Source organism: Tachyglossus aculeatus, chromosome X1 (assembly GCF_015852505.1).
Source record: "Tachyglossus aculeatus isolate mTacAcu1 chromosome X1, mTacAcu1.pri, whole genome shotgun sequence".
NCBI classification, from domain to species: domain Eukaryota; kingdom Metazoa; phylum Chordata; class Mammalia; order Monotremata; family Tachyglossidae; genus Tachyglossus; species Tachyglossus aculeatus.
In genome coordinates this window covers 4441672-4455030 of record NC_052101.1, presented here as the reverse complement: position 1 = coordinate 4455030, position 13359 = coordinate 4441672, and the positions used below count along the sequence as shown (strand labels likewise).

The 13359-nt window shown below is 43.3% G+C and overlaps 1 protein-coding gene across 1 annotated transcript in view; it reads left to right on the top strand.

Moving 5' to 3' along the window:
* DCDC2C (doublecortin domain containing 2C) overlaps nucleotides 1–13359 on the top strand; it is a 116082-nt gene that overhangs the window by 48827 nt on the left and 53896 nt on the right. The window contains exon 6 of the mRNA XM_038740249.1: nucleotides 4369–4411. Within this exon, the coding sequence (XP_038596177.1) occupies nucleotides 4369–4411 (43 nt within the window). The remainder of the gene's footprint in view (nucleotides 1–4368; nucleotides 4412–13359) is intronic.

Sequence of the window (13359 nt, the reverse complement as noted above, 5' to 3'; positions counted from 1 at the left end):
GGGGAGTACACTACAACAATAAACAGACACATTCCCTGTCCACAATGAGGTGGCTTGCAGACTATGAGATCTGGAGAGGCACCGGTCCGTCAGATTAAGGAAAAACTGACATTCCAGGGGCGAGTTGGGCAGGTCTGACCTCTTCCGTGACCCTTCGCCCCCACCGTGGAGTTCCGCGGGAAAGGAAAGGAACCTTTCCGTGCCTCAGTTTCCTCATCTGTAAAATGGGGATTGACTGTGAGCCTCAGGTGAGACATTTGCCAACTTGTACTTCCCAAGTGCTTAGTACAGTGCTCTGCACACAGTAAGTGCTCAATAAATATGATTGATTGATTGATTGATGGCCTGTGTCCAACCTGGTGTCTCCCCCAGTGCTTAGGACAGGGCCTGGCGCATAGTCAGCACTTAACAAATTTATTTATTTATTTTATTTGTACCTATTTATTCTAATTATTTTATTTTGTTAATATGATGTGGGTTCTAATTCTGCCTCTGCCACTTGTCTGCTGTGTGACCTTGAGCAAGTCACTTCACTTCTCTGTGCCTCAGTTACCTCATCTGTATAATGGGGATGAAAAATGTGAGCCCCACGTGGGACAACCTGATTACCCTGTGTCTACCCCAGTGCTTGCTCGGCACACAGTAAGTGCTCAATAAATACGATTGAACGAATGAATGAATGAATGCTTAGCACATAGAAAACACTTAACAAATACTGTTATCATTATCATTATTACTACTTAACAATACCATTACAACCATTATTATTTTTCACTTTTAGAGGTGTAATTCTTCAAGTTCAAAATATCACTATGCATATATGCAGAGTCCCACATGGGACAACCTGAATCTTCCCTAGACCTTAGAACAATGCTTGGCATATAGTAAGCACTTAACAAATACCATCATTATTTATTATATATATTTATTTATGTGTATATATATATATATATATATATATATATATATATACACACAGTGTCTGTCTGGGATGGAGATCAGTTATTTTCATTTTATCGACTGGAGGGTGTGAGCCACGGATCAGCTGGGGGAAAGATGAGAATGAAACCCAGTCGGTAGAATCTTCAATTTCAGTAGTTTATTTCTGTAAGATTATTTTATATTTTAGTCCGACTCTAAGAGATGCCCCTCTTCAAAACATCCATCTCTCCCCTTCTAGATTGTAAACTCGTTGTGGGCAGGGGAACGTGTCTACCATCTCTGTACTGTATTTTCCCAAGCTTTTAGCACAGTGCTTTGCCCACAGGCAATGCTCAATAAATACCATGTATTGACTGATAATCTTCCAAGTTTCCTCTACCACTTGTAGCATGGTCACACGTATATGCTTTCGTTCATTCATTTATTCAATCGCATTTATTGAGCGCTTACTGTGTGCAGAGCACTGTAGTAAGCACTTGGGAAGTACAATTTGGCAACATATAGAGACGGTTCCTACCCAACATTGGCCTTATATTCATCCTCATCAGTGGTATTTATTGAGCGTTTACTATTTACTGAGCACTTACTGAATACAGTAGGTACTCAAATTGTTGATGATGATCCTGTCGGAAGGGGCAGAGGAAGTCTGAAAATGAAGGGAGAAACTGTATTTCCCGGGAAACAGGGGGCTGATTCGCGATTCTTTCTTTCTTTTTCTTTCTTTCTTTCTTTCTTTCTTTCTTTCTTTCTTTCTTTCTTTCTTTCTTTCTTTCTTTCTTTCTTTCTTTCTTTCTTTCTTTCTTTCTTTCTCTCTCTCTTTTTCTCTCTTTCTTTCTCTCTTTCTCCCTTTCTTTCTCCCTTTCTTTCTCTCTTTCTTTCTCTCTTTCTTTCTCTCTTTCTCTCTCTTTCTCTCTCTTTCTCTCTCTCTCTCTTTCTTTCTTTCTTTCTTTCTTTCTTTCTTTCTTTTTCTTTCTCTCTCTTTTTCTCTCTTTCTCTCTTTCTCTCTTTTTCTCTCTTTCTCTTTCTTTCTCTCTTTCTTTCTCCCTTTCTTTCTCTCTTTATTTCTCTCTTTCTCTCTCTTTCTCTCTTTCTCTTTCTCTCTCTCTCTCTCTCTTTCTTTCTTTCTTTCTTTCTTTCTTTCTTTCTTTCCTTTCTTTCATATTTATTGAGCACTTACTGTGTGCAGAGCACTGTACTGAGCACTTAGAAAGTACATTTCTGCAATAAAAGAGACAATCCCTGCCCAACAACAGGCTCACATCTAGAAGGGGGGAGACAGACATCAAAACAAGTGAACTGGCATCAATAGCATCAATATACATAAATAGAATTATAGATATATACATATCATTAATAAAACAAATAGAATAATAAATATGTACATATAGACAAAAGTGCTGTGGGGCGGGAAGGGGGGTAGAGCACTCACTGTGTCTCGCTCTTGCCTCACCATCGACCCCCGGCCCACATCATCCCCCTGGCCCGGAATTCCCTCCCTCTGCCCATCCGCCAAGCTAGCTCTCTTCCTCCCTTCAAAGCCCTACTGAGAGCTCACCTCCTCCAGGACGCCTTCCCACACTGAGCCCCCTCCTTCCTTTCCCCCTCCTCCCCCTCCCCATCCCCCCGCCTTACCTCCTTCCCTTCCCCACAGCACCTGTATATGTGTATATATGTTTGTACATATTTATTACTCCATTTATGTATTTTATTTGTACATATTTATTCTATTTATTTTATTTTGTTAATATGTCTTGTTTTGTTGTCTGTCTCTCCCTTCTAGACTGTGAGCCTGCTGTTGGGTAGGGACCGTCTCTATATGTTGCCAACTTGTACTTCCCAAGTGCTTAGTACAGTGCTCTGCACACAGTAAGTGCTCAATAAATACAATTGAATGAATGAATGCATAGAGCAGAGGGAGTGAGTTGGGTGATGGGGAAGGGAGGAGGAGCAGAGGAAAAGTGGGGCTCAGTGTGGGAAGGCCTCCTGGAGGAGGTGAGCTCTCAGCAGGGCTTTGAAGGGGGGAAGAGAGCTGGTTTGGTGGATGTGAGGAGGGAGGGCATTCCAGGCCAGATGTAGGACCGCTACCTTGCTGGTCCAATCTCTCATTCTATCCTGACTGGATTACTGTATCAACCTCCTCTCTGATCTCCCATCCTCCTGTCTCTCCCCACTTCAGTCTATACTTCATGCTGCTGTCCAGATCATCTTTGTGCAGAAACGCTCTGGGCATGTTACTCCCCTCCTCAAAAATCTCCAGCGGCTGCCAGTCAACCTGCACATCAAGCAAACACTCCTCACTGTCGGCTTCAAGGCTGTCCATCACCTCTCCCCACCTACCTCCCCTCCCTTCTGTCCTTCTCCAGCCCAGCCTGCACCCTCCACTCCTCTGCCACCGCTAACCTCCTCACTGGGCCTCGTTCTCACCCGTCCCACCGTCGACCCCCGGCCCACGTCCTCCCCCTGCCCTGTAATGCCCTCCCTCAGCACATCCGCCAAGCTAGCTCTCTTCCACCCTTCCAAGCCCTACTGAGAGCTCACCTCCTCCAGGAGGCCTTCCCACACTGAGCCCCCTTTTCCCTCTCCTCCTCCCCATCCCCCATCCTACCTCCTTCCCCTCCCCACAGCACCTGTATATATGTTTGTACAGATTTATTACTCCATTTATTTTACTTGTACATATTTACTATTCTATTTATTTTGTTAATGATGTGCATCTAGCTTTATTTCTATTTGTTCTGACAACTTGACACCTGTCCACATGTTTTGTTTTGTCGTCTGTCTCCCCCTTCTAGATTGTGAGCCCGCTGTTGGGTAGGGACCGTCTCTATACATTGCCAACTTGTACTTCCCAAGCGCTCATTCCAGTGCTCTGCACACAGTAAGTGCTCGATAAATACGATTGAATGAATGAATAGGATGGGGGCCAGGGGTCGACAGACAGACAGGTGAGAACGAGGCCCAGTGAGGAGGTTAGCGATGGTAGAGGAACGGAGGGTGCGGGCTGGGCTGGAGAAGGACAGAAGGGAGGTGAGGGAGGAGGGGGCGGGGGGATGGACAGCTTTGAAGCCAGCACACAAAAGGCTGGCTTGGAGAAGCCAGTATTTGGAGGTTTGGAGGGATGGAGACCCTCACGTTTTCTCCTTTCTGTAGATGCTGATAGAGTGAGCTGCTTCTTCTTCAGCTCCTAAAACCAGGTCCCACATTGGCTCCTTCAGATAATTAAGCTGATGTCATCTAGACCACTTGAAGGTCAACTGAGAGGGTCAAATACATCTGCTTTCCTTGCCAACTGTCCCAGTAACGAAGTGAAGAAAAGTCAGAGTTGCAGGGTGGAGGGGGACTCATAATGAATCCTTCATGAAAATTTTGAACAAACCATGTTCTAAGACGTTGGAATTTAAAGCTGTTGAATATTTTGTATTTTAGCAGGTTTGCTGGCTCGGATAAAAATCCAAGAAGAAAAAAAAAAGTAAGTACTTGACCTCTCCACCTTCAGGTAGGGTCAATGGAGACTAATCTAAATGTGACCTTCCCTTAGGAACCTGTTCCCAGTCAATGGAAATGGGGAAAAATTGGTCCCAAGCCATCCTAGGCAAGAAGACAATTTCTAAATTACTCCTAGACCTCTCTCTAAAAGGAATTAGGGTTACTGCCATTTAATCTTTCCTTCCAGAGTTTCTCTTCCAACCCTTTAATCATTAAGGCTGCTCTTTCTGGGAGTTTTTATATTATTTTTATAAAACGTATATCAAATTTGTATTCATTTTTATATTTTGTTCTCTTCAACCTCTCTGGAAACAAGCATGCAGAGTCTCTTGAGTGACTCCTGTAGACTGGCCCAAGAGTTGAGTTCATTTCAGCTCATCTCAGATTGACTTGAAACTGAGAGCTGGGATCACCCTAATATTGATTCTTATTGTTATTATTGCCTATAATATTGACAGCCCCCAGCAAGACTTCATATCGGATGCCAAATTTGGTGCGAGTTGCTCTAAGCTTTGCTTCCTTTCATAATCAAATGGGAAATCATCTCTCTCAATCAATCAATGGGAATTATAGAACAGTCTCTTTGTGCAGAGCACTGTACTGAGTGCTTGGGAGAGGACGATACAGCAGAATTAGCAGAAAGGTTCCCTGCCCATAATGAGCTTGCAATCTAATGGTCTCCCCCATCTAGACTATGAGCCCATTGTTGGGTAGGGACTGTCTCTGTATGTTGCCGATTTGTGCTTCCAAAGCGCTTAGTACAGTGCCCTGCACACCGTAAGCACTCAATAAATACGATTGAATCAATGAATAAAGACTGCAGAGATGAGTCTAGAAAGTTTGGCAGGAAAACCAGGGCTGTCAAAGTGAGATCTTTGGGGTTTCTCCCCTCATTAGCTTGCTAGCGGAAATAGTTTGACTGCATGCATTGGGAACCAAGACTTTACTTAGATTTTGTGCTATGGTAATATAGCTATTATCATCAATCGTATTTATTGAGCGCTTACTGTGTGCAGAGCACTGTACTAAGCGCTTGGGAAGTACAAGTATTATCATTACTACTACTATGACTTATAATAATGACTGCATTTGTTAAGCACTTACTAAGTGCCAAGCACTGTTCTAAGCACTGGGGTAGATACAAGTTAATCAGGTTGTACACGTGGGGCTCACAGACTTAATTCCCATTTTACAGACGAGGTAACTGAGGCACAGAGAAGTTAAGTGACTTTCCCAAGGTCACACAGCTGATAAGTGGCAGAGAGGGATTAGAACCCTGTATATATTAGAACACCTGTATATATGTATATATGTTTGTACTTATTTATTACTCTATTTTACTTGTACGTATTTATTCTATTTATTTTATTTGGTTTGTATGTTTTGTTTTGTTGTCTGTCTCCCCCTTCTAGACTGTGAGCCCGCTGTTGGGCGGGGACTGTCTCTATATTTTGCAAACTTGTACTTTCCAAGTGCTTAGTACAGTGCTCTGCACACAGTAAGCACTCAATAAATATGATTGAATAAATGAATGCATGAGTGAACCCATGACCTCTGACTCCCAAGCCTGGGCTCTTTCCACTAAGCCATGCTGCTTCTATTCTATTCTACTCCAAATATCACTAGAAGAAAATAAAATCTTCTTCAAGATCCCCTTCTAGTGGAGAGTGAAATACTGGAGAGTGAGTCAAAGACCATTTTTCTTTTACCTTCAGATTGCAAACGTGAATTTTCAAGATCTAGTTGGCACCTGCTCTTAAAATTCATTTTTACCCTTCACATTCTCATGGGTTTGTACATGCCATTTTCCTTGTGTTATTATCATGTATCATTTTATGAATAAAACAATAGGAAAATTTTCCCCCATCTCTTCCCAGCGGGCATGCATGGATGCACTTGAGTTGCATAAAATCTTGTATGCAGATTATGGTGACACTTTCTCTTGAGAACTAATTGCTCCTGTCATGATACCCTAACTGGTTGGAAGTTGAAGGAGATGACTGGGAATCAGATTTCTGACACTTTCGATTGTTGAGACATATGGAAAGAGCGGAAGAAATATAAAGCTAATTGAAGTAAATAGATACTGATGAGCTAGAGGAAGGTGTGATGGATAAGATTTCTGGTGAATAAATAGAATAAAAGAAGAAAGTCTGGGGAGGAAAAAAAAACATCGCAGAGTTGATTAGAGAGCTTGCCTGCTTTGCGGAAGAGTTCAAGTCTTGGATTAGGGAAATGGTAAAATGTTCAACATTAAGGCATTATCAGATTTCTGACACTTTCGATTGTTGAGACATATGGAAAGAGCAGAAGAAATATAAAGCTAATTGAAGTAAATAGATATTGATGAGCTAGAGGAAGGAGTGATGGATAAGATTTCTGGTGAATAAATAGAATTAAAAGAAGAAAGTATGGGGAGAAAAAAATCGCAGCATTGATTAGAGAACTCGCCTGCTTTGCGGAAGAGTTCAGGTCTTGGATTAGGAAAATGCTAAAATGTTCAACATTAAGGCATTATGGCTGTTCAAGACTATGGCTGTTATGACTGTTAGTACAGTGCTCTGCACACGGTAAGCGCTCAATAAATACGATTAAAAAAAAGAATAGTGGGATAATTTTAGATCCTTGAGTCCCTTTTGGTGACTTCCTGCAGCCCCTTTCTCTGACTTTCTGACCCCTTAGATTCCCCCTCTTTCCCCTTCTTGACTTTCTGGTGTGATCCATTATATTGTAAACGTCTCGCATCCTCTATTTCAATTGAATTTTCTCAAGCTCCCAGCCCTGGACTCCCGAACAGTGGTTCAATCATTCAGTGGTATATTCATTCATTCATTCATTCAATCATATTTATTGAGCGCTTACTGTGTGCAGAGCACTGTACTAAGCACTTGGGAAGTTCAAGTTGGCAACATATAAAGATGGCCCCTACCCAACAGCGGGCTCACAGTCTAGAAGGGGGAGACAGACAACAAAACGAAGCATATTAACAAAATAAAAGAAATAGAATAGTAAATATGTACAAGTAAAATAGAGTAATCATCAATCGTATTTATTGAGTGCTTACTATGTGCAGAGCACTGTACTAAGCGCTTAGCCCTGTACTTAGCACTGTTGGTACAGTAATAAATCTGTACCAACATATATGCAGGTGCTGTGGGGAGAGGAAGGAGGTAAGGCGGGGGGGGTTAGAGAGATGGAAAAGCATATGACCCAAGGAATTTTGTCCTTTTTTTTTTTTAATGAGTTAAGACAGGCTCTGTACAAGTTGATTTTAGAACACAAATTTTACTTAACCTACTAGAAAAGGATACCGTACTTTGTCAGGAAGTAATTTTCTAAGTGGAAAGAGGCCTACAGTGAAGCAAATTGAAATGGAACTGTCACCTAGGGTGAAGAACGGTTGCAACGGTTACTAGGGAGAGTAGGGAAAAAGCAAAGACAGACTATATATTGAACATTCACTATGTGCGGAGCACTGTGCTAAGTGCTTCGGAGGTTACGGTATGACAGTTGCTAGACACATTCCCAGCCCACAAGGAGCTTATGGTCTAGTGAAGCAGCATGGTTTAGTGGAAAGAGCTCAGGCTTGGGAGTCAGAGGTTATGGGTTCTAATCCCGGCTCTGCCAGTTGTCTGCTGTGTGACCTTGGGCAAGCCACTTAACTTCTCTGTACTTTAGTTATCTCATCTGTAAAGTGGGGATTAAGAGAGTGAGTCCCATGTGGGACAACCTGATTACCTTGTACCTACCTCAATGTTTAGAACAGGGCTTGGCACATAGTAAGCGTTTAACAAATACCATTACTATTATTATTAGAAGGACTGTCTGTGGCTGCCCTATAATACCAGTGATGATTTTTCTCCACTTTTAGGGACCCCAGACTTTTCTGGCCCCCAAGGACCCGCTTTCTGATGGTGTAATTATCACTGAGGTGTGGCGGGAGTGGGACGAAAGTTGGACATACCCATAGGCAAGGCAGTATCAGAGGATGGGTAGAATAAGCGCTCAATAAGTACCATGGATTGCTTGAATGAAGTCCTGGGAGTTGCAAAGCCCAAAGGATCATGGTGGGGATGAAGGAGGAAGTGGTTAGGGAGGAATTTGCTAGGGTGACTCTTCCCAAATTCACCTCAGCCCTACAGCACTTATGTACATATCCTAAATTTATTTATTTATATTAATGTCGCTACACTCCAAGCTCATTGGCGGCAGGGAAAGTGTCTACCAACTCTGTTAAATTATACCCTCCCAAGTGCTTAGTGTGGTACTCTGCATACAGCAAGTGCTCAATAAATATGGTTGATTGACTGATCAAATTCCCGCTCAGTGAACATTGCGGAGCAGTCAGTGGACAGCTTTGAAGCCAATAGTGAGGAGTTTCTGTTTGATACGGAGGTGGATAGGCAACCACTGGAAATATTTGAGGAGGAGAGTGACATGCCCAGAGCATTCTGTAGAAAGATAATCCGGGCAGCAGAGTGAAGTATAGACTGAAGTGGGGAGAGACAGGAGGTCAGAATGGAAGCTGATGCAGTAATCCAGTGGGGTTAGGATGAGTGATTATACTAGCAAGGTAGTGGTTTGGATGGAGAGGAAAGGGCGGATCTTGGCGATGTCGTGAAGGTAAGACCGGCAGGTTTTGGTGACAGATTGGATGTGTGGGGTGAATGAGAGAGCGGAGTCAAGGATGACACCAAGTTTGCGGCCTTGTGAGACGGGAAGGATGGTAGTGCCGTCCACAGTGACGGGAAAGTCAGGGAGAAGACAGGGTTTGGCAGGGAAGATAAGGAGCTCAGTCTTGGACATATTGAGTTTTAGGTGGCAGGTGGACATCCTAGTGGAGATGTCCTGAAGGCAGGAGGAGATGCAAGCCTGGGGGGAGGGAGAGAGAACAGGGGAGGAGATGTAGATTTGGGTGTCATCAGCTTAGAGGTGATATCTGAAGCCATGGGAGAGAATGAGTTCTCCAAGGGAGTGAGTCTAGATAGACAAGCTCTGCAGCTTGTCTGCTATGTGACCTTGGGCAAATCACTTAACTTCTCTGGGCCTCAGTTCCATCATCTGTAAAATGGCGATTATGACCATGAGCCCTGTGTGGGACAGGGATTATGTACAATCCAATTACCTTGTATCTACGCCAGCGCTTAGAACAGTGCCTGGCACATAGGAAGCACTTAAATACCATTATTATAATTAATTAATTATTATTAAAGTCTAGACTGTAAGCTTGTGGGCAGGGAATGTGTCGATTATATTGTTCTATTGTACTCTCCCAAATGCTTAGAGGCGTGCTCTGCACAGGGTAAGCGCTCAGTAAAACGATTGACTGACTAAAGGTGCCGCACTTGAGTTTAGACATTTGCAAATCTTTCATCTTAATAAATGTTCAAGATATAGACTCATTTAGTGCAGGAATTCTCAGGCTGCCTCAATAATGCCGGGTACCACTTGGGAGAGCAGTGAAATGCGGTTTAGCCTGGAGAGTCAGTCATTTTATACCTGAGGGTGGATTGTCTCCCAGGAGAGGCTGTTACGATTCTTCAATTAGATTGCCGTCATCATTCACCCAAAATTATCTTGAGAGGCCGTGTTTCATGTCCCTGAGCTAGATAATCTATTACAATAACATTAAGATCTAACTAGATTGATTGAAAATAAGACAGGATATTAATTAATAGGTCTTTGCCCACCTGAGAGAGAAACACACACAGATCCTTATGTTTGTTTCCTGTGTTTCAAATAGGATCGAAAGGAGAGAAATGGCCCGTTCACATGATTTCTGTTGTGTGTAGACGTGGGTGTGTATGTAGAGGGAGAAAAAGCTTTTACGGACTTCAAAAGGGAACTGGCAAAGCTCCGCGGTGCCGTGAGGGAAAATCTAGGTCTGATATGTTCATGAAAGGTTTCAGACTGAAGGGTTGGGGAAGTGTATTTTCTCTCCTTTCAAACTCCCGAGACAAAATGACAAAGCTTTTAATTTTGTTAACCTTTTTACAGGACTAGGAAATGCATACTTAATTGTGGAAGCCAAACCTGTCCAGAATAAATAAGGCTTGCAGAGTGGGTTTGATGTGTATGTGTGTATGTGTGTGTGGATTTATTACAAAGATTTGTCATTTTTCAAAATGACACTGGTGGTGGATTCTATCCATACTTGCAGGGGTGACTGAAACGGGCTGTGTGCAGCAGCAATCAATTCAAATTGAGGGTAACAAAATGAGATATTTTCCTAGTTTTTTCATTTGGGAGCTTCCTGAGTCTTTTTTCCATTGGCTGCCCAAGTCCAGCATTTTCTGAAGGTGAAAGGATTTTCTTAGGCTCACCCTCCTAAGGTTGGATCTAGAGGAGATCTGAATGAAACCTATGCCATTTCAGCTCCATCCCATCAAGAGTATGGCAGAAACCATGGAAAAAACAATCCCCTCAAGCAGTCCCAATAAATGGCCTTGAAGACATCTTGGTGTGCCCCATAAATATTGTACCAAACTAAAAATTCTTAAGACTTATGAAGCGTAACGTGCATAAATAATTGGACTGAGGATAATTGATGTTTTGACGTATACCCTTTTTAAAAGAATATCCTTATGTGACTCGCGTTGGAAGGTACTCCGGCCTGCTAGTGGAACAGTTAATCAGTCAGTGGTATTTATTGAGTGGTTACTGAATACAGAACACTGTATTAAGCGCTTGGGAGAGTGCATTAAAACAATAAACAGTCACATTCCCTGCCCACAGTGAGCTTACAGTCTGGGGGTAGGGGGAAGACAGACATCAATACAAATAAATAAAATGTAATTACAGATTCATTCATTCAATTGTATTTATTGAGCACCAACTGTGTGCACAGCACTGTACTAAGAGCTTAGACATAGACATAAGTGCTGTGGGGTGGGGAGAGGGGGAAAGAGCAAAGGGAGAAAGTCAGGATGACGCAGAAGGGAGTGAGAGAAGAGGAAAGTGAGAAAGCCTGAGAAGGCCTTATTGACTCCCATGGTTTCAACTGCCATCTCTATGCAGATGATATTCAAATCTAAATCTCCTTCCCTGATCTCTCTCCCTCTCTCCAGGCTCACATCTCCTCCCGCCTTTAAGACATCTCTATGTGGATGTCCTCCTGTCACCTCATATTTAACATGACCAAAACAGAGCTCCTTATCTTCCCACCCAAACCCTGTCCTCTCTCTGACTGTCCCATCACTGAAGTTGGCATGCTAACCCTCTCTTCTCATAAGCCCCTAACCTTGGCATTATTAGAAGCAGCATGGCTCGGTGGAAAGAGCCCGGGCTTTGGAGTCAGAGGTCATGGGTCCGAATCCCAGCTCCGCCACATGTCTGCTGTGTGACCTTGGTCAAGTCACTTAACTTCTCTGAGCCTCAGTTACCTCATCTGTAAAATGGGGATTACGACTGTGAGCCCCACGTGGGACAACCTGATCACCTTGTATCCCCCCAGTGCTTAGAACAGTGCTTTGCACATCGTAAGTGCTTAACAAATGCCATCATTATTATTATCCTTGACTCCTCTCTCTCATTCAACCCACATATTCAATCCGGCACCAAATCCTGTCAGTCCCACCTTCATGCCATCGCTAAAATCTGCCCTTTCCTCTCCATCCAAACTCCTACCAAGTGAATACAATCGCTCATCCTATCCCGACTGGATTACTACATCAGTCTCCTTTCTGACCTCCCAACCTCCTGTCTCTTCCCGCTTCAGTCTATACTTCACTCTGCTGCCCAGATTATCTTTCTACGGAAACGTTCTGGACATGTCATCCCCCGCCTCAAAAATCTCCAGTGTTTGCCTGTCCACCTCCATATCAAACAAAAACTCCTCTCCATTGGCTTTACAGCTCTCCATCACCTCGCTCCCTCCTATCTCATCTCCCTTCTCTCCTTCTCCAGCCCAGCTCGCACCCTCCGCTCCTCTGCCACCGCTAACCTCCTCACTGGGCCTCTATCTTGCCTGTCTCACTGCCGATCCCTGGCCCACATCAATCAATCAATCAATCAATCGTATTTATTGAGCGCTTACTGTGTGCAGAGCACTGTACTATATCCTGCATCTGTCCTGGAACGCTCTCCCTCCTCAGGTCCTAGGGACGATGGCTCTCCCCCTCTTCAAAGCCTTATCGAAGGCCCATCTCCTCCAAGAGGCCTTCATTCATTCATTCACTCATTCAATCGTATTTATCGAGCGCTTACTGTGTGCAGAGCACTGTACTAAGCACTTGGGAAGTCCAAGTTGGCAACATATAGAGACGGTCCCTACCCAACAGCGGGCTCACAGTCTAGAAGGACTGAGCCTCACTTTTCCTCATCTCCCACTCCCTTCTGCTTCACCCTGACTGGCTCCCTTAGCTGTCCCGCTCCCCGCCCCCAACCCCACAGCACTTATGTATAAATCTGTAATGTTATTTATTTGCTGAATTGTACTTTCCAAGTGCTTAGTACATTCATTCATTCATTCAATCGTATTTATTGAGCACTTACTGTGTGCAGAGCACTGTACTAAGCTCTTGGGAAGTACAAGTTGGCAACATATAGAGACGGTCCCTACCCAACAGTGGGCTCACAGTCTAGAAGGGAGAGACAGACAAAACATATTAACAAAATAAAATAAATAGAATAAATATGTACAAATAAAATAGAGTACAGTGCTCTGCATACAGTAAGTGCTCAATAAGTACGATTGAATGAATGAATGACTTTATGTGTATTGCTATCTGTCTCTCCTCATGTAGACTCTGAGCTCATGGTGGGCAGGGAATGTCACTGTTTATTGTGGTACTTTCCCAATCAATCAATCAATCGTATTTATTGAGCGCTTACTGTGTGCAGAGCACTGTACTAAGCGCTTGGGAAGTACAAGTTGGCAACATATAGAGACAGTCCCTACCCAACAGTGGGCTCACAGTCTAAGCACTCAAC